The 25,652-nt window shown below is 38.5% G+C and overlaps 1 protein-coding gene and 1 pseudogene across 1 annotated transcript in view; both read left to right on the top strand.

Moving 5' to 3' along the window:
- Positions 1-25,652, top strand: part of Agbl1 (AGBL carboxypeptidase 1) — a 726,904-nt gene that overhangs the window by 346,288 nt on the left and 354,964 nt on the right. Inside the window, exon 18 of the mRNA XM_047540786.1 lies at positions 9,265-9,394. Within this exon, the coding sequence (XP_047396742.1) occupies positions 9,265-9,394 (130 nt within the window). The remainder of the gene's footprint in view (positions 1-9,264; positions 9,395-25,652) is intronic.
- Positions 20,472-22,087, top strand: LOC124977323 (T-complex protein 1 subunit zeta-like; annotated as a pseudogene).

Raw genomic sequence — 25,652 nt, 5'->3', positions numbered from 1 at the left:
TACCATATTCAGCCACCATGGTCCCCTTATAATTGATCTGTGTTGTTTCAACATGTCTCCATTATTTTTGAATTCTTCCTTACTTTCTAGAGACACACTGATATTCCACACTGATATTCTTCTTTTCCTGCTCCACCTCTGGAAGCAGGCATTTCCCTAAGAAGCCTGATTAGAAACTGAGATCTGTACATTGGACCTGTTTCTTATGACTAGGGTTTTGTTCTGTAGGCAGAACTATGAAATAGATGTGTGAATACACCACACATTTATATCTATTTCTTTATTTACCTTTCAGTACATACAAAGCTGTGAGTCCATGCTGGTACTTCTGATTACAGACAACATCACAGAGTTAATGCTTATTTGAAACTCCTTCCAGTGACAGTGAGAAACCTGGTTGTTATTATTCATAATTGATTCACTTATTTTCTCAGTCCTTAGAATACACACAATGTAGTTTTAGAATTTCTATCTCAGATTTGTATACTACTGTGAAAAACAAATTTTTATACTGTTCTTTTTGTCTTTAGCTGTACAGTTTATTGCCAGAATTTTGTTTTCCAAAGATTCTTAGGTCATTTCTTTTCCTATTGCTTCCTCAGTGTTATTTATTTGTCATAGAGCTTAAGTTCATGTATAAATGTTTGTAATTTATTTGGGTTTTCTCCATGGTTATCTAATATTTAATTGTATTATTTATGCATATGAGCATGTGAAATATTGACACGGTTGGAAAAGTTGGAACTATACACAGAGGTTTGCTCTAAGAAGTGTCTCTTGCCCTTACTATTCTATCCCACTTTCATCCATACATTCTTTATCCTTTATTCCCCATTTCCACCTCCCCTAGATAATAAATTGTATTAATTTGATTTATTGTTCTTGTATTTTTTGTACAAATGAAAAGATGCACATGGATTTTCTATCTCCTCATTCTTATATATGCTTTTTGTCATTTAACTATACGTTCTAAATATCTCCAATCTGTATCAGCTCATAGAAACTGTCATCCTTTTGTTAAAAATGATGTACAATGCTTCATTTTGTGGATGCACCAAATTATGCAACTAGTCTCTTATTGGAAATATACTTCTGTGTGCTAATATTATATCCTGCTACCTTACTGAACTGTTGTTTTTTGAGTTAATTATTTTTCAGGTATATGGTAATACTGTCTCCAAGTACAATTGTTTTGTGTCTTTATCGATTCATATGCTCCTTAATTGATGTCTGGTCTAAGTTCATTAGATAATACTTGAAGTTACATGTTGAAAAATTGTGGACATAGTGACCTTCTTTACCTTGTTCCTGATCCTGTGGAAATTGCTCTAATGTTTCTCCATTAAGGAAAAGGTTCCCTTGAGGGCTTTCAGAACTTCTGGCTTTAGAAATGGATGTGAGTTTGTGTGTGTATGTGCATACATGTAAATATGCATTCCCATCAGTTCTTGTTTTCTTGATTTTTAGGAATGAGTGTTAAATTTTTTCAAGTTTTTTTTTTTTTTGAAGGAAATACTACTAGAGGAATAAATGTTAGTTCTTGGTTTTTAAAATGTTTCTCATTTTTCATTCTGGCATTATTTTGTCAATTATTTAAGAAAAGACTTAAAATTTCAGAAATTAAATAAATTACTCTTACCTACATCTGGTAAATTATATTAGTGGTGTGAAATGTCAGCCAGTTGTGATAGGTGATGGCCAGCTGCCTGGCCAGTTGCTGCCATAGCCCTAAGGTTTCACTGTTCAGTTGCATGTGTGTTTGGCAGATTATTCAAATAGCTGTTGGTCTCACAACCTTACTGCAAAAACTCTTGTTACAATGAACACATACCTGCTTTATGTGGGATTAAGCACTGTATGAAAATGTGAGTCCACGGGACCTATTTCTGATTGATGCATGTGATATTGTAGGGCTGCCCTGAATTTGCAGCCAGGTTGGCCCACTCCTTAATCTGCTCTGAGGGAATTTCAACTGAAGTTGTCTGTACCTTGTGATCTTTTGAATTGCCCCATTGCATATTCGAATGATATGATGAAATCAAACTTGTCAAATTAGAACTTAATAATTGCCATTCTGTTTGGAGTGAGATGAAATCTTAGAGTAGTTTTGATTTGTATTTCTCTAATAACTGGAGATGTTGAACATTTTTTCATATATTTGTGAGTCAATTGTATATCTTCTGTGAAGTGTCTGCTGAGTTCCTTAGACCATTTATTGATTGGGCTATTTGTTTTTTTGGTGTTAAGTTTTTTGAGTTCTTTATAAATCCTGGAGATTAGTATTCAATCTAAGATACATATGGTAAAGATTTTCTCCCAATCTGTAGGCTCTCTCTTCACATTATTATTTCCTTTTCTGAGAAGAAGCTTTTTAGTTTGAATCCATCCCATTTACTGATTCTTGATTTAACTTCTTGTGCTTTAGGGATCTTGATAAGGATGCCAGATTCTAAGGCTGACATGGTGAAGATTTGGGCCTGCTTTTTCTTCTGTTAGGTGTAGGGTCTCAGTTCTAGTGCCCAAGTCTTTGATTCACTTTGAGTTGAATTTCATGCAGGGTTAGCGATAAAGGTTTAATTTCATTTTGTTATATGTGGTTTTCCATTTTTCCTAATAAATGTTGGCAAGGATGTGGGAGAAAACGTACACTCATACATTGCTAGAGGAAATGCAAATTGGTGAAACCACTATGGAAAGCAGTATGGAGATTTCTCAGAAAACTTGGAATGTTACCACCATTTGACCTAGCTATCCTGCCCCTAGGTTCACCCAAAGGACTTAAAATCAGCATATTACAGTGATGCAGCCACATCAAGGTTTATAGCAGCTCAACTCACAATAGCGAAACTATGGAACCAACCTAAGTATCCTTCAACAGATGAAAGCATAAAGAAAATGTGATACACACACACACACACACACACACACACACACACGATGGAATATTCCTCAGCTTTAAAGAAGAATGAAATTCTGGCATTTGCTAGTAAATGGATGGAGTTTGAGAATATCATGCTAAGCAAAATAAGACAAAACCAAAAACACAAAGGCCAAATGTTTTCTCTGATGTGCATATGCTAATTTATAATGTGTGGGGGGCGTGGCACTAAGGAAGAATAGAGTTACTTTAGATTAGGTAAAGGGTAGTGAAGGGAGGGGAAGGGATATGTGGGTAGGAAGGATAGTAAAGTGAAACAGACATTATTACCTTATGTACATACATGACTGCATGACTGATGTGATCCTGTAATATGTACAATCAGAAAAATGAGAAATTATACTTCATTTATGTATGATTTATCAAAGTGCATAAATGCATTCCAGTCATGTATAACTAATTAAAACAAATTAAAAAAAAATTAAAAAGTAAAGAAAATTCATTTTAATCTTCACTCTGTATTGGTTCTCATATTAAAACATAGAAAAGACTAAGACAAGTTGAGCGCAGTGTCACACGTCTGTAATCTCGCAGCTCAGGAGTTTGAGGCAGGATGATCAAGAGTTCAAAGCCAGTTTCAGCAAAAGTGAGGCAATAAGCAACTCAGTGAGACCCTGTCTCTAAATAAAATACAAAAAAGGGCTGGGTATGTGGCTTAGTGGTCAAGTGCCCTTGATTTGAATCCTTGGTACAACCGCACAAATAAAAGGACTACGACAATAATGGGGAAAATGGGTGGGCAGATATGCATGTATGTGGGCAGGAGGAGATCTCTTCAAGCTTCTAGGGCAAAATCCAGAGATTCCAGATATCATGTGTTCTAGCCGCTGGAAGCTAGGGGGAATAAAGCTCCTTTCCATTATAAATGTTAATTTTCTTCCTTTCCTTAAGGCACCATATGAAGCAATGCTTTTTTCACTTATATGTGCCCCCAAATTCCCTAGGAATCTTGTTAGAATGCAGATTTGAGGGTGGGCCCCATGGGTGCTGCTGGTGCTATGGTTGTTGGTAGTGCTTTGAGGAGCAAAGGACTAAAGAACTGGTGGATTAGATTTAGACAGATCTAGGTTCAAATGTCTACTTTGGGCAATTTCTTCAACAAAGATGGCAATATCATAAAGATCAGTTCTGGTGCATCCTTTAATGACTTCTCTGGTGACCAGCCTTGTGGCAACCCATTTTTGGGTTCCTGAGGTGTGGAGATATAATAGCTGGGTTTGATCTATCTTTTTCCTCCGCTCTGTTTCTGACTTTGAGGGGTTGAGTGACAAAAATATTTGAAACATAATAACATATCCCTGGCAACCCTGGTTGTTTTTAGATTTACAACAGCCAAGGCCTTAAAATGAAGCTGCCTTTTGTTTTTTCCTCTTTCTTCCCTTTGTCCATTCAAGCAATATTTATTTGGAAAGCTCGGGTGCAGTGTCTGGCCAATGTGGCCCCATGCTGTTCTGCCCTGTTCTTGAAGCTTTCATGTATCTCTTTGCTGTTATGGATATTCTCCCCCTGCACACTCACTGCCTCCTGTTCACAGGATGTGCAGTGAATAATGAAGCCGCTTGCTAAATCTCAAACATGCTGCCTCCCTTTAGGCTCCAGAGCTTGCTGTGCAAGGGCTCTAATATTTTCAAGCCTGGCATCATTCATTCAGTCTGATGGGCACTGTCTCTCTATTTTTCAGTCAGAGATGGATGGGAGATTTTTGAATCATCTTTTTTTCTGACTGCGCTTTATAAATTCTCTTTTAGTAAGTGACTCAATTTTCCTCTTTCTTTCTTTGACTTGTGCTCCACTGTTTGCTTTTGGAGTCCTGGTAGTTCAGGGTCTGCTTCCCGAAGCCCTTAGTGATAATACTTTTCCCCCCAGTCTTTGGGTAATTCCTGTTAGCAGATAAATAGTATCTGTAGTTAGTGTAAAGAGGATGTGTTTTAGTGACATTGTTTCTGCTGAGGTTGTTTGCCCTTTAAGGTTGTCTTTTACTCCAGATATCATACAGTTGACCTTATTCAGGAAGGCTTAGTTAGGACTGGCACTGCCAATTCACTCTTTCAGTTTCAGAGAATACATTTTTGTTTGGTCATAAAACAGGCATCTTCATATATATCAAAGGTGAGCATTTTTTTTTCCTTTTTAAGGGAAAACATATGTCCCACTAAAAACTTCAGTTTTAAAGGTTAGATACTTCTTAGACATAGGCTGTAAATGCCTAAAAAGAGCAGACAGATAATGTGTGTGGGGGGAGCTCAAATTAGAATAGGCAGTAAAGGTACCTGAACTACATGAATTGTACAAGCTCCACCTAGAAGCATTCAAAGTCAATGCAAAACAATTAGAGCTAATTCTGGCCATGGATCCTAGCTTTGAAACAACTCCTAGAATTAGGGATCTGGACAGGGAGATTCAACATCACTTTGAATTTGCTGAGAGGTTCCCTGGGATATAGGAGCTTCCAGGTTAAAACTAGAACATCCCTGGACAATCTAGAGGGCTGTGAACCCTGTACCTAGCCCGCTGTGAACATATAACCTTAAGAAATAAGAGAACTAGTTGGATCAAGTAACTATCTATACAAACAAAAAGGAAATGTATTATTTTTTCCATATAACTTTACAATTTTCATTGGCGAAAAACAGAAATGATCACTACTTAATTCTTCTTATAAGCAAAGCTAGACTTCAGGCTCTATTTGAGGGAAGACCCCTTTCCAGAAATTATAGGCACTGCATTTATTGCCAGTCAGTTATTGCTGTCCATCTGCTAATTCTCTCCACATGGAAGGAGCAGCTGTCATTGCAGAAATGCTACAGTAGATAATAAGATGGGGTTGCATTTCATCTTCTAATGCTTACAACAAATCCATGGGAAGAGCAGCAGCAGTTCCTCTGACTACAGGAAGCTGTGATGTTATTAACATAAGATACCAAATGAGTTTGGAGATTGGAAACAAATGGATTCGCTTCAAAAGAAAAAGTACTCAAGTTAGAAGTAGTACATATGCAATCTGTAGTTGCATATAGGAACTTCTGAAACCAAAGGCACACACAGATACCCTCAAAATCACAGCCAAACACTGAACCCTAAACACAATGCAAGCATGTAGGCTTCCTAAAGTCACATAAACCATGTATACTAATGGAATTATTTATTGCTTTCACCCCTGCAAAACAAACAACAACTAAACAAAACTTTCCCCAAACTAACAGCTTTCCTAACTTCTGTATATCTTTCACTGGTCCAATTTCTCTACAAATCTATGTAAAGATAATCTTAGATGCCAATCCTCCAATTGGCACTATTTAATATCCCAAATGCCAGTCAGTAACTTCTGTTGATTATTTCTCTGAATTATTTTCTTACATAAATTATTTTCTGTTCAGTCCTACCACCCCACTCTTAAGTGTGTTCTAGTCAGTTGGTATTGAAAATTGACCAAAGCCTCTCCTTTGGGGTCCTAGGAAAGATACTTCTCTCTTCTATTCAACCTTCCAGAGCTACGTGATTGTTCTTCATAAGAAAAAAGATTAAGAAGAGGTATGGAAACAAAGAACATAGTCAAAGTCATATTATGCATCCCTGGGCACGTTAGGTATAGGTGAAGTGACAGATGTGGATATGGATACAGATATGGCTGTAGTTAGGGACACAGACATGGGTAAAGAGAGTGATACATATATTTTCCAGGGAGATATATGAATTCAATATTATTTCATTTGATCCTCAAAATAATCTGGGATGTAGGTTAGGCATATCTGTATTTTATCCAAATGAGAATATTCACTTTTAGAGAAGCCTCAATATCCCATAACCAATGGCAGAACTGGCAATTGGAACTAGTTCTTCTTAACCAAATCTCAGTTTTCTGGCTGTAGCACAAAACTTCATTTTTTAAAAAAAATTTTGAAGAATTTTAATCTAGAATTACATTTGTGCTGTGTGGTAACCTGTGGACCTTCTCCATGTAGGTACTGTCCCTGAACTTGTACTCCCTGGAGCATAGGAAAGAAGACATAGAGAGTGTTAACACAGAATTTCTTGCTACTTATAATGCTTGCATTTTGATTTATACAAGCAAAGATGCTTTTAAAGCAACTAATTTCATCACAGTCTGTGTAACAAAGGAAAAAAAAAATCCCCAGTGTTGATGAGAATCCAGGTCAAGGCAAGGCACATCTCAGAGCCATTAAAGAGAATCCTGAGACTTTGGAATATTGTGCTGAAAATATCTTGATACAAGAAAGTAAATTAACTTTAACACAGCAAATGCTTAGATGCTTAGAAGCAAGTCCGGTATGCCTGCTCCTGTCTATTACTATGGGCATTAAAGACCTACTTCATATTTTATCTTCATCTACAGTGACCAGGCAAAATAGATAAACCCCTGTGTCTACAAGTCATTGCTATTAAGAAGAAGAAAGGAGAAAAAGTAAACAAGAAAAGATCAAAAAAGCCAAAGAGGAAGAGACATAAAACCTACCATTTCACAAGTCAAAATATTTTCATGGCGAAATCAGAATAAATGATTAAAGATTTTCCTGCTGACAAGCAGCAGGAAACTAATATTTAAAGATAATTTCAGAAACATGGAGATTGAAAAGTAGTAAAAGAAGGAGGCAGAATCTTCTTTCTTTCTCCCCAAGATTTATTGAAAATAAGATTGGTTGTTTTAAAAACAGAAAATGTATCTGACTCTGCATTTAATTGCTAGAGCATTTATCCATTCCAAATTATTTATTGAATACTAGATCTGACACAGTTCCCATATTAGAATTTTGATAGTATCTAGAAACTATCCTTGCTTCAGGAAGCAATCAGTCTAATGGGGAAGACAAAAGAAGTAAAAAACAACAGCAAACAAAAAAACCCAAAAACCATTCAAAGTGGTTTTATAAAGACTCTTATTAAAGGAAACTCAGGATGCTATTGCAGCAAATAGATGTACATAGAGCAATGACCTGGGAATTCAGGGAATCTTCTGAGGCAAGGCTGATGCCCTGAACATCATATAGGTGGGTATGGATGGAGATCTGGGAGTCCTGGCAAAGGAACGGCAGAAACAGTTGCACAGAGGAAGCTATGAGAAATTCAACTATGCTGAGAAACTACATTTCTCAAACTTTGTCGTAAAACTGATAATCCAACATTAAATCAAATATGGTTTACCATTCTTTTTGGAATGCTGGCAGAGCTAGGTGATGGAGATGCTGTACTGATCCTCTCAATCTTCAGCACATTTCTTGTTAATCCTATTGCATACCATCCTAGCATGATTGCCAGGAAGGAACCTGTCCTGTGAGTGAGTATAACCATTCCCAAAATGAGTAAATGGGTGATTTTGAGTTGATTCTAACTCTAGTATACTAGGATGATATTAGTCAACTTTCCATTATTCTGACAAAATACCAGAGGAAATCTGCTTTAGGGAGGAAAGGTTTATTCTGCCGCATAGTTTTAGAGGTTTCAATCCAACATGTGGTGGGGCCCCCTCACTATTGACCTGTGATGAGGAAGAATACCACGGTGGGTGCACATGGCAGAGCAGAGTTGTTTACCTCACTGTGGTTGTGAAGCAGAGAGTAGGAGAGCCAGGCACCAGGAACAAAATACACATTTCAAAGGCATGCCCACAATGACCTACTTCTTTCAAGTAGGTTCTGCCTTCTAAAATTTCTATCACCTCCCAATAGTACCAGTGGCTGGGGACCAAGCCTTCAATACACTGAGCTTTGGGAATATTCTAAATCCAAACTATAACTGATGTTATCTTTGAAAAGGTACTGTGATCTTCTGGGTAAAATCAAGCTTTTGAGTCATCTACTAGCTCTATGGAGGGAAGCAATGCAATCATGAAAAGAATATAAGGGATAGAGACGTATAGATCTGGATGGAAAGTCTTCAGTAGCTTGGTCCCTTTATTGAATCATTTCTAAGCCTCAGTCTCTTCACCGGGGTGTAACATGATCCACCTTGCAGAATTATTGGACCAGATGGAAATATCATATGTGACATATTCAGCAAGATAGATTGAGCTGAATGTTCTTCATGATGTATACAGTGGGAAACTACATTTCTCAAACTTTGTCGTAAAACTGATAATCCAACATTAAATCAAATATGGTTTACCATTCTTTTTGGAGCTGTGAATAATCAGGACACTCTGGGGGTTTAGAGGACAGATCTGCAGCTTTCTGGACATCTGGAACTGGTGCCAGTTGGGCAGAAGTCAAAGGGAAGTTGAATTCATTAGTGTAATTGTCTTGTTGAGTTTTATTTTCTCAAGCTATTTCCTTCTCAATAAGTATTTATTTGCTTATTGTTTGCTCCTACAGCCACAGATGCTCACTGAGAGGGGAGGATTTGAACAGACAGTGGATTTCTCCCCAAGCTCATCTCCAGCCAACGATTTACCATGCAAAAGGACTCCTTCACTACCTGTGCAGCATTGGCCGGAGTCCCGTGGTGAGTCTCTTACTTCTGTTTCCACACTTGTGCCTGGTTGCTTCTACCTCCCAGGAGGCAAATTATCTTCTATGAAATCAAGGAAAACAAAGTCCAAAGACTTTTATGTCTGTCCAACTCTAATGGGGGGTGTGTTTGTTCCTGTGGCTTCCATATCAAACTACCACAAATTGAGTGGCTTAGGACAATGGAAACATTTATCTTACATTTCTGGAGGCTAGGTGTCTGAAAAAAAGGTGTTATCAGGGCTATTTTCACTCTATGACTCTAGGGAAGAATCCTTCCTTGCCTCTTCCAGCTTCTGGCGGTTGCCAGCAGTCCTCAGTGTCCTTGACTTGTGGCAATAGAACTCTGGTCTCCACCCCTTTCTACACAAGGCCATCTTCCCCATTTATAACTGCATCCACATTTCCAAGTTTTTATGATGATATCCATCACTAGTCTAATTCAGTATGGTTACACCTTAGCTTTATTTCATTTGCCAAGATCCTATTTCCAAATAAGATTATGTTTACAGATACCAGGAATTACACATCTTTTGGGAGGGACATATTTCATTCCAAATGTGGGGAAACTATTGGTGCAATACTCATTGGTAAAAGCAGATCAAGGTATTATATTCCATTCCATTTCCTGGGTCTTAATTTTCCTGCTATTTCTGCCCAGTTATTGAGCAAGAAATAAAATGAGCATACTACTAGATATTGTTTGGAGAAAATCTTCTAGGTGTTCATATTCTTGTTCAACTAATACTTATGAAATTCTGGCACTTATGATGATTCTGGCACTGTTTTAGGTATTTTCATATCCAGACTTTTCTTCCAAGCTTCTAGCACTCTGTAATTGATAAAATATAGACTATTAGAAACCAAAGACCTCGACACAGCCAGCTTCTCCAGGTTCTCGGAACGGAACTGGCCCGCTAGTGAGAGCCTTTCTGACCAGAACAAGCTCCGAGTCCCGGAGCCCCTGCAGCGCAGCGTACTCCGGCAACGAACCAGCGGAGAGCCGCGATCAGCAAGCAGCCTCAGGGATAAGGGCAGGGCAGCCAGAGACCTCTTCAGGCAGCTCTGCCCACTCTGGCTGCAGGCTCTCTTCACGGGGCAATCCAAGATGGCGGCCTAGAGGGAGACTGCACCCCTAGTCGCTCCAGAACCCAGGAGTTAAGAAGGGGAGGCATTGAGAGACTCGGACTGAAATAGAGCCACAGGTGAGTCTGCCCACTGGGTAAAACTCGGCCCGGGTGGCAGGCCCAGATAGAGGTGGCTTATTAGAGCCGGGCAGGGCAGCTAGAGTCTTCCCAAGGTAGCCTTCCACACTCCGTCTGTGGGCTCCTCCCACACGGCCAGCTGCACGGCGCAGGCCCACAGTGAGAGCATTTCAGCACAGAGCCAGTTCCAAACCGTGGAACCAGTAGGGGGCTAGGGGCAGTTTTCTTTGGATGAGCTGCTTTATCAGATTCCTCCAAGACATCAGGCTACTGAAGGCTGGGAGGTGATACACTGGAAATCTACCGGGACACTATAAGCCAGTAGCGGAAAACTGCAATATCTCAGGGTCCCACTGACAACTGACCAATATGAGAAAACAAGGGAAGAAAATGTCCCAAACAAACCTAGATACTACATCAATAAAACCCAATGACAGCACAGCAGAAGAAATGTCAGAAAGGGAGTTCAGAATGTACGTAATTAAAACGATCAGGGAAGCTAATGAGGAGATGAAAGAGCAAATGCAGGCATTGAAGGAGGAGATGAAAGAGCAAATGCAGGCATTAAATGATCGCACCAATCAACAGTTAAAAGACCAAATACGGGAAGCAAGAGATCATTTCAATAAAGAGTTAGAGATACTGAAAAAAAACCAAACTGAAATACTTGAAATGAAGGAAACAATAAACCAAGTTAAAAACTCCATAGAAAGCATAACCAATAGGATAGAACACCTGGAAGACAGAACCTCAGACATTGAAGACAAATTATTTAATCTTGAAAGCAAAGTTGGCCAAACAGAAAAGATGGTAAGAAATCATGAACAGAATCTACAAGAATTATGGGATATCATGAAAAGGCCAAATTTAAGAATTATTGGGATTGAGGAAGGCTTAGAGAAACAAACCAAAGGACTGAACAATCTATTCAATGAAATAATAACAGAAAATTTCCCAAATCTGAAGAATGAAATGGAAAACCAAGTACAAGAGGCTTATAGAACTCCAAACATACAAAATTACAACAGATCCACACCAAGGCACATTATTATGAAAATACCTAACATACAAAATAAAGACAGAATTTTAAAGGCCACGAGAGAAAAGAATCAAATTCCATTCAGAGGGAAACCAATAAGAATATCAGCAGATTTTTCAATCCAGACCCTAAAAGCTAGAAGGGCCTGGAACAACATATACCAAGCCCTGAAAGAAAACGGATGCCAACCAAGAATCTTATACCCAGCAAAACTTACCTTCAAATTTGACGATGAAATAAGATCCTTCCATGATAAACAAAAGCTAAAGGAATTTACAAAAAGAAAGCCAGCATTACAGAACATTCTCAGCAAAATATTCCATGAGGAAGAGATGAAAAACAACGATGCAAATCAGCAACAGGAGGCGCTAGCCTAAAGGAATAGCCAAATAAAGGAGAAACCAAATCATGTCAAAAACAAATATGAGTCAATTGACTGGGAATACAAATCATATCACAATAATAACCCTGAATGTTAATGGCCTGAATTCATCAATCAAAAGACACAGACTGGCAGATTGGATTAAAAAGAAAAATCCAACAATATGCTGCCTGCAAGAGACTCACCTCATAGAAAGAGACACCCATAGACTAAAGGTGAAAGGATGGGGGAAAACATACCATGCACACGGGCACAGCAAAAAAGCTGGAGTATCCATCCTCATCTCAGATAATGTGGACTTCAAACCAAAACTAATCAGAAGGGATAAAGAAGGACATTACATGCTGCTTAAGGGAAGCATAAATCAGCAAGACATAACAATCATAAATATCTATGCCCCGAACATTGGCTCATCCACGTACGTCAAACAAATCCTTCTCAATTACAGAATTCAAATAGACCACAACACAATCATACTAGGCGATTTTAACACACCTCTCTCACCACTAGATAGATCGTCCAAACAAAAATTGAATAAAGAAACTATAGATCTCAACAACACAATCAGCAATTTAGACTTAACGGACATATATAGAATATACCATCCAACAAAGAACAAATACACTTTCTTCTCAGCAGTACATGGATCCTTCTCTAAAATAGACCATATTTTATGCCACAAAGCTACTGTTAGCAAATACAAGAAGATAGAGATACTACCTTGTACTCTATCAGATCATAATGAATTGAAATTAGAAATAAATGACAGAATAAAAAACAGAAACTTCTCCAATACCTGGAGACTAAATAATACACTATTATATGATGAATGGATAACAGAAGACATCAGGAGGGAAATAAAAAAATTCTTAGAAGTAAACGAGAACAAAGACACATCATATCAAAATCTCTGGGACACTATGAAAGCAGTACTTAGAGGAAGATTTATTTCATGGGGTGCATTCAAAAAAAGAAGTAGAAATCAACAAATAAACGACTTAACACTACAGCTCAAAGCACTAGAAAAAGAAGAGCAGACCAATACCAAAAGTAGTAGAAGACAGGAAATAGTTAAAATCAGAGCCGAAATCAACGAAATCGAAACAAAAGAAACAATTGGAAAAATTAACAAAATAAATAGTTGGTTCTTTGAAAAAATAAATAAAATTGATAAACCCTTAGCCACACTAACAAAGAGAAAGAGGGAGAAAACTCAAATTACTAAAATTCGGAATGAACAAGGAAACATCACAACAGACATGACTGAAATACAAAACATAATTAGAAGCTATTTCGAAAATCTATACTCCAACAAAACAGAAAACCTCGAAGACATCAACAAATTTCTAGAGACATATGAACTACCTAAACTGAACGAGGAGGACATAAACAACTTAAATAAACCAATTTCAAGCAATGAAATAGAAGAGGTCATCAAAAGCCTACCAACAAAGAAAAGTCCAGGACCAGATGGGTTCTCAGCCGAGTTCTACAAAACCTTTAAAGAAGAGCTCATTCCAATACTTCTCAAACTATTCCATGAAATAGAAGAGGAGGGAACCCTCCCAAACTCGTTCTATGAAGCCAATATCACCCTGATACCTAAACCAGACAGAGACACATCGAGGAAGGAAAATTTCAGACCAATATCCTTAATGAACATCGATGCAAAAATTCTCAACAAAATTTTAGCAAATCGCATACAAATATATATTAAAAAGATAGTGCACCACGATCAAGTGGGTTTTATCCCAGGGATGCAAGGTTGGTTCAACATTCGGAAATCAATAAATGTCATTCACCATATCAACAGACTTAAAGTTAAGAATCACATGATTATTTCAATAGATGCAGAAAAAGCATTTGATAAAATACAGCATCCCTTCATGCTCAAAACACTAGAAAAAATTGGGGTAGTGGGAACATTCCTAAACATTATAAAGGCAATCTACGCTAAGCCCATGGCTAATATCATTCTAAATGGTGAAAAACTGAAAGCGTTCCCCTAAAAACTGGAACAAGGCAGGGATGCCCTCTTTCACCACTTCTATTCAACATCGTCCTTGAGACTCTAGCCAGAGCAATCAGACAAACCAAAGAAATTAAAGGGATACGAATAGGAAAAGAAGAACTCAAACTATCCCTGTTCGCTGATGACATGATTATATATTTAGAGGAACCTGGAAATTCCACCAGAAAACTTTTAGAACTCATAAGTGAATTCAGTAAAGTAGCAGGTTACAAGATCAATGCTCATAAATCCAATGCATTTTTATACATAAGTGATGAATCTTCAGAAAGAGAAATTAGGAAAACTACCCCATTCACAATAGCATCGAAAAAAATAAAATACTTGGGAATCAATCTCACAAAAGAGGTGAAAGACCTCTACAATGAGAACTACAGAACACTAAAGAAAGAAATTCAAGAAAACCTTAGAAGATGGAAAGATCTCCCATGTTCCTGGATAGGCAGAATTAATATCGTCAAAATGGCTATACTACCTAAAGTGCTATACAGATTCAATGCAATTCCAATTAAAATCCCAATGATGTACCTTGCAGAAATAGAGCAAGCAATTATGAAATTCATCTGGAAGAATAAAAAACCTAGAATAGCTAAAGCAATCCTCAGTAGCAAGAGTGAAGCAGGGGGTATTGCAATACCAGATCTTCAACTCTACTACAAAGCAATAGTAACAAAAACGGCATGGTATTGGTACCAAAATAGACAGGTAGATCAATGGTACAGAATAGAGGACATGGACACAAACCCAAATAAATATAATTTTCTCATACTAGACAAAGGTTCCAAAAATATGCAATGGAGAAAAGATAGCCTCTTCAACAAATGGTGCTGGGAAAACTGGAAAACCATATGCAATAGAATGAAATTAAACCCCTATCTCTCACCCTACACAAAACTCAACTCAAAATGGATCAAGGACCTCGGAATCAGACCAGAGACCCTGCATCTTATAGAAGAAAAAGTAGGTCCAAATCTTCAACTTGTTGGCTTAGGATCAGACTTCCTTAACAGGACTCCCATAGCACAAGAAATAAAAGCAAGAATCAACAACTGGGATAGATTCAAACTTAAAAGCTTTCTCTCAGCAAAGGAAACTATCAGAAATGTGAAGAGAAAGCCTATACAGAGTGGGAGAATATCTTTGCCAACCATACCTCAGATAGAGCGCTAATTTCCAGAATCTATAAAGAACTCAAAAAACTCTACACGAAGAATACAAATAATCCAATCAACAAATGGTCTAAGGAAATGAACAGACACTTCACAGAAGAAGATGTACAAGCAATCAACAGATATATGAAAAAATGTTCAACATCCCTAGTAATAAGGGAAATGCAAATCAAAACTACCCTAAGATTTCATCTCACCCCAATTAGAATGGCGATTATTAAGAATACAAGCAACAATAGGTGTTGGCGAGGATGTGGTGAAAAAGGAACACTCATACATTGCTGGTGGGGTTGCAAATTAGTGCAGCCACTCTGGAAAGCAGTGTGGAGATTCCTCAGAAAGCTTGGAATGGAACCACCATTTGACCCAGCTATCCCACTCCTTGGCCTATACCCAAAGGACTTAAAATCAGCATACTACAGAGATACAGCCACATCAATGTTCATTGCTGCTCAATTCACCATAGCCAGATTGTGGAACCAACCTAGATGCCCTTCAGTTGATGAATGGATAAAGAAACTGTGGCATATTTATACAATGGAATATTACTCCGCAATGAAGAATGATAAAATTATGGCATTTGTAGGCAAATGGTCGAAATTGGAGAATATCATGCTAAGTGAGATAAGCCAATCTCAAAAAACTAAAGGACGAATGATCTCGCTGATAAGCGGATGAGGACATATAATGGGGGGTGGGAGGGGCTAGCATTAGGTTTAGGTTTAGGTTTAGAGTTAGGCTAAGGAGAGAGGCAAGAATGAAGGAAAGAAGGACTGTGTAGAGGGAAAAGAGGGGTGGGAGGGGTTGGGGGAGGGGAAAAATAAAATAAACATCATTACCCTATGTAAATGTAAAAAAAAAAAAATAAATAACAAAAAATAAATAAATAAAAGAAACCAAAGACCTCAAGAGGACATGGCAGCCAAGTAACATATGGAAATGCTCATTTATTGATTATGAACTGTGAAAAATACCTGTCCACAAAAGTATAGTGGGGCATATGTCCAAATTTAGAGTCCTGACCTAACCTAAGAATCATATGGAGGAGAGACACCACAGAATCCTGATCCACTTTTTAAACATCTACTATGTGACCAAAATGGTGGCACATTTAACAAATATTGAAAAACTATATATATGACATATATATATCATAGACCCTTATTTAAATCTCAAAAGAGATTAAGAAGTAAAGTGATTTTCCTGCAGTCACCTGAAAGTGGCAGCATTAGAATTCAGTTCTAATGTGTTTTCCATCCTGCAACCCCACCTTCCTTCATTACTATTCTTTGTCAGAGTGTATTTGGGGTTACTAAGCCTATTCTCAGGTTCAGCAATTCTCTAGAAGGACTAACAGAACTCAGAAGAACTATTATACTAACACAGTTCATTACAGAAAGAGTATAGATTAAAATCATCAAAGGTAAGAAGCATACATGGTAGAGTCTAGGGGACACCAAACACATTTCCAGGCATTTTGTCCAGTGGGCTCAAAATGATAGTGCTCAGTTCTTCAGCAGCATTATAATTACCAACTAAGGATCAAACTCAGTCTTGGTGCCCAGGGGTTTTTTCATTTTGTTTTGTTTTAATTTATGATTTTGATTGTACCTCTTAAATAGGTACAGTCATATATGCATCATATAATGTGTAATGATCAAATCAGAATAATTAGCATACCCATCTCAAACTTTAAAAAAAATTTCACATAGATGTGGTAAGACAAATATCTCAAGTTCTCTTTCATATATGGATGCCAAAAGAGTCTATCTGAATGTAGAAAAATGATCATTAGAGACAGGGAGGGGTGGTGAGAAGGGATAGAGGGAGTTGAATAATGAGTACCAAAGCATGGCAGGATAAAAGTAATAAAGTCTAATGTTCTACATCACAGTGGGATAATAGCAGTTCATAATAGCTTACTATATATTTTATGAATAACTAGATGAGGGGAGCATTGGAGTCTATAAACACAATATAATGATAAGAAGATGGAAATGTTAATTATTTTGACTTGATTAGTACATGCCATGTTCATGACATATCACACTGTAGCCTGTAAATATGTCCAGGGATTTTATTCGTGGTCAGTCATGTAACCATGGAGTGCTTCACATGGCTGACCTTAGTTATTTAGTCTCCAGTCCTCCTTCTGCACAGAGATCACATGGATACTTCATATCCCCAAACCTCCACCATAAATTACATTGCTGGCATTGACCATATGGCATGGTTCAAGTCTCTAGCTAAAGAGAGACACTGATCCAACAGAATTTTCTAAGAGTGTAAAGTGTATCTCCCAAGAGTCAGTCAAGGGACAGACCTTTCTTTGGAACATGTAGGGCTTAAATATCCCTGACTTGCTGAGTTAACCCATTTTTTTTTTTTTTTTTTGCGCAGAGAACAAAATCTTTCTTTCCTTTTAAGAATCCTGGTTCTATGGTGGTTAAAATCACAATATTTGTATGCTAACATCCCCAACCCTGCATTCTAGAAGACATTATTATCTTTGGTCTTGACCTTCTCAAACTAAGCTCATGGACTGCATAGAGGGCACCAATATCATGGTTGAAACTTGGAGGGTATCTCTCTGAGTAGGAAGATTTAGCTTCCAGGAGAAGAGAGAGATTTAGAAGGAAAGAGCTCTGTATCTGACGCACATTTAAATGCACACACATTAAACACACAGCAAAACAGGATTCCTTTCTGCTCTGACAATCTCTAATTGAAGAGCAGAACATTTATTTTAAAGCATGACAGGTGAAAGGCTTGTTTAAAAATATAAATAAACATTAATTAGCTATAAACATGACAGCCACAGACTTGTTTCCTGCTGGGACCATCTGAGAGGTGGGTGAGAAACAGCTGAGTACTAAATGCTATTCACAGTGTTACAAAGCTCTCTAATGGGCTCAACATCACCTTTTAGTTACCTGCAAGGCTATATTTAACCAGCCTCCTGCTGGCAGAAAAAGCACTGCCACTCACTCCAGACTCTGTCCTGTACAGGGAAGAATTCCACTATGTCCAGATTAACTCTTGATCTTTAATGTTGGAGATTAATGGTGACATTGCCCAACCTCTGACTAATGAAAATGTTTTCTGAGTCACTGGGAAGCCACTTTATGGTAGCTCAGAAGTTCTATCTATTCTAGACGCTACTCAGGCATTTACCTATTTGTGGGTGAATTAATATGAGCTCCAAGGATCAATAAGAATGTGGGGCAGTGAGAGACAACAGTACCCTGATACTTCTGGGGATTGCTAAAGATCAGATAAGTCATTGTGTTTATAGTTATATAACAATTGTTTCATCTACCCACCCACCCATCCATCTATCAACCTATCCATCTGTCCATGCGTGCATTTATCTGTCATACATGCATCCACCCCCTCATCTGGACAATCATTCCTTTGTCCATTCATTTACATCATATATGTGTAATCATTGTACTAGGGGTCCGGGATACAAAACCAATTTAAAAAACAGAGAAATCTGTCCTTTTCTTGGGGGAACACAGTTTACTTTGAAAGAAAGTGGACTCCTTTCTTCAAATATACTAATATGATATAAAAGAGTACAAACTCTATTAAAGGCTCATGTGAGGTATTATTGGAACACAAATGAAGGGTTGAGTCATTTCTCTCAGGGCCATAGCAAGGTTAGCGACTGTAGGTACCATTTGAGATGAACTTGAAGTAAAAGTAAGAATTTCCCCTGGTAAAGACCCAGTACCGTAGAGAAATATTCTTCCTTCAAAGGGTCTTTAGCTATTGCTGATCCCTTGGTTCTTCTGCCTTGTGAAATTGGAGATAATGGTGAGTTTTCTATACTTGGGATCACTGCACAGGGCAAAGGTAAGGAAGTTTTTCACTCCATTGGTGGCAAACACTTACCTGGTATCTCATAGACCTTTTAGTAATATTTTCCCATTTTCTTGAACCCAGATTTTTGGTTTTTCTGTTTACTGCATAGTCTGGATTTTGGATGCAAAAGTGTGAACACAGCAGATTTTGGTAATTCAACCATTGGAATATTATTCAGTAACCAAAACCAAAACTCAAAAAAATAAAATAAAATAAAATAAAAAATCTGAACTACTGATACACTCAAAACATGACTAAATTTCAGGAACATTAAGTTGAGTGAAAGAAATTGGACACAAATGACTATACACTCTGTACTTACATTTATATGAAGTTTAAAGTCAGTAAAAGTAGTTTGTAAAGATAGAAATTAGAACAGTGTTTGCCTCCAAGGAAGGACATTGACTAATAGGGTCAGGAGGGAACATTTTAGATTTGTGGACACATTCCATATCATGATTAAGAGTCTGCTACCCAAACTCATCGAACTATATATTCAGGATCTAAGCTTTTTAATGTAGGTACACATTTACTAAATTTTTAAAAAAGTTAAAAATAAGTAAATGAAAACAGGATTATAGAGCTTTAAAATACAACTAGGAGACGTAGAGGGCTACCCAAAGTAAGACTGAACAATCTAGAGGCTTGCAAGTCAAGTCAAAGAATACACCTTGGCCAGAACTGAATAGAAAGACAGTAGAAGATACATTTAGAAGTCAGCAATACCAAGCCAGAAAGAAAGCATGCCAACAGGGAATCCCAGAGCTACAGATGAACTGTGCAGTCAACTCACCGGAGGCATTGAATCCATTCTTCTCTGGGAAGCTCTCCATTAAGGGTCCGGAAGTCCTTGGCCAAGGAGGCACTCAAGAAGAGCTTTGCTATTGGAAGAAAGCTCTTAGGTTGGAGTGAGCTCCCAGTAGCCAGGTGGACACCCTCTTCTGAGCAGCTATGTTGCAGCTGGCCTGGCCCTTGGGCTGTCGTTAAGAATTGGGGCTTCAGAGTTAGGAGAGGTTTTGATTCTCACCCTCTCAGCTCTAGCTATGTGAGCGCATGTTGGCAGAAGGATTTCAGTGCGCTTTGAAGAGTTCATTGATTTCCAATTACAATTCACATGAACTGGGCTGCCTTCTACCACAGGAATCGCTAGCATTTTTTTTTTTTTCTTTTCTTTTTCCCATTCTCCTGGGATACAGTGAAATGGAATTTTTAGCTACTTAAAATATTTTCCTGGTCTTATTTCATATGTTTTTAGTTAATCAGCTTTTTAAAAAGGAGGCACAGGCGCCCGACTTTTCCATAAGCCCCTGAAAGTGCCGCCCAGCCACACGCTGCCGACTCCGCGTTCTCTGCGCACCCTTCTTCCTTTCTCCGGGCAGCTATGGCGGCGGTGAAGACCCTGAACCCCAAGGCCGAGGTGGCCTGCGCGCAGGCGGCGCTGGCGGTGAACATTAGCGCGGCCCGCGGGCTGCAGGACGTGCTGCGGACCAACCTGGGGCCCAAGGATACCATGAAGATGCTGGGTCGGGCACCAGGGGCATCAAGCTCGCCAAGGATGGCGACGTGCTGCTGCACGAAATGCAAATTCAGCACCCAATAGCCTTCTTGATAGCAAAAGTAGCAACAGCCCAGGATGACATCACTGGTGATGGCACTACTTCCCACGTCCTCATCATTGGAGAGCTGCTCCAACAGGCAGATCTCTACATTTCTGAGGGTCTTCATCCTAGAATAATCACTGAAGGTTTTACAGCTGCAAAGGAAAAGGCCCTTCAGTTTTTGGAACAAATCAAAGTAAGCAGAGAGATGGACAGGGAGACACTTATAGAGGTGGCCAGAACATCTCTCCATACAAAAGTTCATGCTGAACTTGCAGACGTCCTGACAGAGGCTGTAGTGGACTCCATTTTGGCCATTAAAAAAGATGAGCCTGTTGACCTATTAATGGTTGAGATCATGGAGATGAAACATAAATCGGAAACAGACACAAGCTTAATCAGAGGGCTCGTTTTGGACCATGGGGCCCGCCACCCTGACGTGAAGAAGAGAGCAGAGAATGCTTACATAGTCAAATGCAGTGTGTCCCTGGAGTATGAGAAAACAGAAGTGAATTCTGGGTTTTTTTTTTTTTTTTTTTTTTTTTTTTTTACAAGACTGCAGAAGAGAGAGAGTGAAACTAGTAAAAGCTAAAAGAAAATTTATTGAAGATAGAGTGAAAAAAACAGTAGAACTGAGAAAGAAAATTTGTGGTGATTCAGCTAAAGGCTTTGTCGTTATTAATCAGAAGGGAATTGACTCCTTTTCTTTGGATGCACTTGTAGAAGAAGGCATAGTAGCCCTGCGCAGAGCAGAATGGAGAAATTTGGAGAGGCTGACTCTTGCTTGTGGTGGGGTAACTCTGAATTCTCTTGATGACCTAGATCCTGACTGCATGGGACATGCAGGACTTGTCTATGAGTATACAATGGGAGAAGAGAAGTTCACCTTTATTGACAAGTGTAACAATTCCCATTCTGTCACATTATTAGTCAAAGGACCAATAAGCACACACTCACTCAAATCAGAGATGCAATATGAGATGGCCTGAGGGCAGTCAAAAACGCCATCCATGATGGTGGTTCCAGGAGCTGGTGTAGTGGAAGTGGCCATGGCAGAAGCCCTGATTAAATACAAGCCCAGCGTAAAGGGTAGGGCCCAACTTGGAGTCCAGGTGTTTGCTGATGCATTCATTACTCATTATCCCCAAGATTCTTGCTCAGAACTCTGGTTTTGACCTTCAAGAAACATTAGTTAAGATTCAAGCAGAACATTCAGAATCGGGTCAGCTTGTAGGCGTGGACTTGAACCCAGGTGAGCTGAGGGTTGCTGCAGAAGTGGGCGTATGGGATAACTATTGTGTGAAGGAACAGCTTCTTCACTCCTGCACTGTGATTGCCACCAACATTCTCCTGGGTTGGTGAGATCATGCGAGCTGGAATGTCCTTTCTAAAAGGCTGAATTTAAGCCTCCCTGTGTCATCTGAATCTTGAAGACTATGGCATGACCCTGAGGGATATAGCTGTAGATTTTTGTTCAAGGCTCAAATGATTGTTCAAAGAATTTTCTTCTCTCATATGAAAAAAAAAAAAAGATTGGGCATATATTGAAATTATGGTGTGAAATTATAATTACAGTATTTTTTTTAATTGCACCGAGTGTACATGTGTAAAGCAGGTCCTTTTTACACAGTGAACAGGATGTTTTGTTTTACTTAGTGACATAAAATTACATGTTAGATAAGCACGTTATCTGCCTTAATAAATATTCCTTGGGGGGAAAAAAAAAAAGAGGCACAAAAGAAGAGGGGGAAAGTGGATGGTGTTTTCCTTCATAAACCCTTATCTCCAAGAGTCTCAGAATGCTCTGGCACATGGCTTATTTTATCTGTGCCATATTCCTCAGAAGTGGTAGAAGAACAAGTGTTATTTTTACTTATTTTCAATGCCTTGTGCTAAGGGACTAAATCTAGAATATTGTGTATGTTTGTGTATGTTTTGTTTTGTTTCATTTTGGAAAGTCCTGGGTTAAAAAAGTAATAAAAATGAAATTTTTGTTCTTTCATTTGCAATTGTTTCTCTGCTGTTAGAATAAAGGTAAAACAATATACCAAAAGACAGATTTTGGTATATATTTTTTTACTGACACAGAAAAGATACATTTATGTGAATCGCTAAAATTTTTTAAATAAAGATATATTGAAAAACAAAGGGCACTTTTCCTTTTCCCTCAATTAGTATCCTCACTATAACTTCTCTGTATCACAGTGACTGGGAATTTGGTGTCGTCCACATATCACATGGAAGGGCATTTATATTTTTCAAAGAGGTTTAAACAAATTCCCTATTTTTCATTTTTCATGGGATGTAATGAAGTGAGGGGTGGGGTAGAGGGGAATATGTTTCCCTTCAGCTTTATTGAAGGTACCTCTTGCCAGAGCTGGGAGAAAAGCAGGGTGCGAGGAGAGGGGATAGGAGGAACGAAATATGTGAAGACCTGGCCAAATAAACTGAGCTTTCCATGAGGCCATTCTCCATTAGGGATGGCCAGAAGTCAAAACAGGCTTCAGATGAAGATGTGGAGGGGACCTAGAGGTGCTTTGTCTGCCTAACATGTACATCCCAGGAGAAGTGATCTAAGGAGTAGAGCAAGGTAGCAATGATCATGGCCAGTGGTGTTAGACGTAGGGCTCAAATTTCTGGTGCCATAAAGTGAGAGTTGCCCAGAGCAAATCACCACCCAGCCATGGGGGTCAAAGCAACCAACAGTCCTCAAAGATAGGAATACAAATCTGGAAGCTGAGATTAAGTCTCTTTACCTGACAGGGTAGCCTGATGGCGGGTGAACTCTCCCAAACTGAGGATTTACTTCGATAACTTGTAGGACTATTATAGCTGAAAAACAATAGTCTAGATTCTATCTTCTGGTAAAAACAGAGGACCCAATAACCCAGCTGTCCTGATAGGATTTGGCACACAATAGATTAACCCTTCTACTTGAGGGCTTTGGTACCTGCCACTGAGGGAGATAGACGCAAAGGCCTCACCCACACTGATAGGTTGCAGGATGGTATCTACTGGTGGCATCTGGCTGCTGGTTCTCTCCTTCAATGTCTATAAATGGAGAAAAGGAATCATTTTCACTCTGGTGTCACCTGGCAGTGGCTCACTTTACAATGCCCTCTTAGAGTGTTGAGCTTATTTCTCATAGACAGCTGGTCAGGCAGAGGTGGAAAGTAGATAGCCAAGCTAACAGTTCACTCTTAATTTTATTGATAGCTTGTTTTATAGCTCTTCATCACTGGTGGATCTAATGTTTTATTTTGGAAAATTTTCGGTCCCAAACTGATCAGAGTTTGAGACTTAATGTGTCTCTGTTTAATGAGCAGCCAAGAGCAAGTTGCTAAACCACCTTTAACCTTAGTAGCAGTTGAATGTCAACTGTAAAACTTGCATAATATCTTCCTTTCAAGAACTTTTAATTAGCAAATTATAGATGTGTGTAAAATCTTGGCACGGTGCTGGCACATTGCAGATATCTAAATAAATAGCAAGTGTTAAAATTATTATGAGTTACCAAAAAAGTATTAGATACAAAGCAAAGCCACCTATTAGACTCCATGTTTTTGTATTAGTTTTAATGAGCTTTTTCAATGTAATGGAAATATTTTGGAAGGAAAGACATTAGAATATACAACACTGGGATGGAAGGAAACCCCCTTTACCATTTTACAGTACATAATCAAGGGTTTCATTGTGGGTCGCCTCATAAACCAATTATTGGTTCACTCTGCTGAGATTAATATAATGTACTCAGCATAGATTATCTATTGAAGGGGTTCAAAACCCGTATAAATGAAGGATGCTTTTCTAAGACCATGTTAGAACTTTGGTCCACATGCCAATTTAAGTGAAAGTCTTTCCTTTTGGGAAAGAGAATAGATCATTAAAATCCCTTTCTGCTAGTTATAGTCATAAACTTTACCCATGTCCCTTGTGGTTAACCTCATCTATGACTAGATGTTGCTGATAACTCAGATGAGTTACCAAGATGAGAGTATAATTTGCTCTCTATATACCTATGTTTTGCATTCACAGATTCAACCAACTATGGTTGAAAATATTCAGAAGAAAAATTTCATTTGTACTGAACATGTACAGATCAACAGAGTTTTTTCTTGTCATCATTCCATAAACAGTGTAATATGCAGTACAATATCTATTCACAAAGTATTTACATTGTATTTAGGTATTATAAGTAATCCAGAAATGATTTAAAATATTCAGGAGAATATTTATAGGCAAATACTGTGCTATTTTATATAAGGGATAGATTTTGGTATCCATGGGGAGTCCTGGAACCAATACCTTGCAGATATCTAGGGACAACTATGTGGCAGTTGATAAAATAACTGGAAAATAGAGTCTTGTAAACTGGGCTCTTGGAAGGCAATTGAACATGTCACCAATATCATTCCCTCATAGAAATGTTTACTCCATTCAGGAACTTGGACCAAATACTCTCTGCACAATATTGTGCACAAGTGGAATCTCCAGGGCTTTTTAGTAAGCCTTGTTTAGTTTAATTGGAAGTGTCGCTCTTTGGGGTTGCCATCACATTCTCTGGAATTTGCCTCCTCCCAGCTCTAGTCTTGCCTTCATTTTCCTGTGGCAATGGTATAAATAATGCAGAGGTCTTGCTGCTGGGAAGGAGGAATAAGACCCAGATGTCAGGAATGGAAAACAGCAGTGCAGAGCTGGCAAAGCAGAGCGCTAAACACAATCAGAGATAGGTGAGTTATGGGGAGCAGGGGACCAGTGAGGGAGATGATTTAAATTAGGGTAGGGTAACCTCAGGAACAAGGGGCCAAATTAACTTGCAGAGGAATCAGAATGAGACCAAGGGAGCCTAAGAAAGAATGGACAAGGCAGATGAGGAGCATAGTGATATGGCCCTGATCAGTCTCTTGACTGAGTAAGAAATGATAGAACTCATATTTGCATGGATTAAATTAACCTTGCAATTT

Source organism: Sciurus carolinensis, chromosome 2 (assembly GCF_902686445.1).
Source record: "Sciurus carolinensis chromosome 2, mSciCar1.2, whole genome shotgun sequence".
NCBI classification, from domain to species: domain Eukaryota; kingdom Metazoa; phylum Chordata; class Mammalia; order Rodentia; family Sciuridae; genus Sciurus; species Sciurus carolinensis.
Note: the sequence above shows the minus strand (reverse complement) of the source record. Positions and strands in the feature narration are given on the sequence as shown.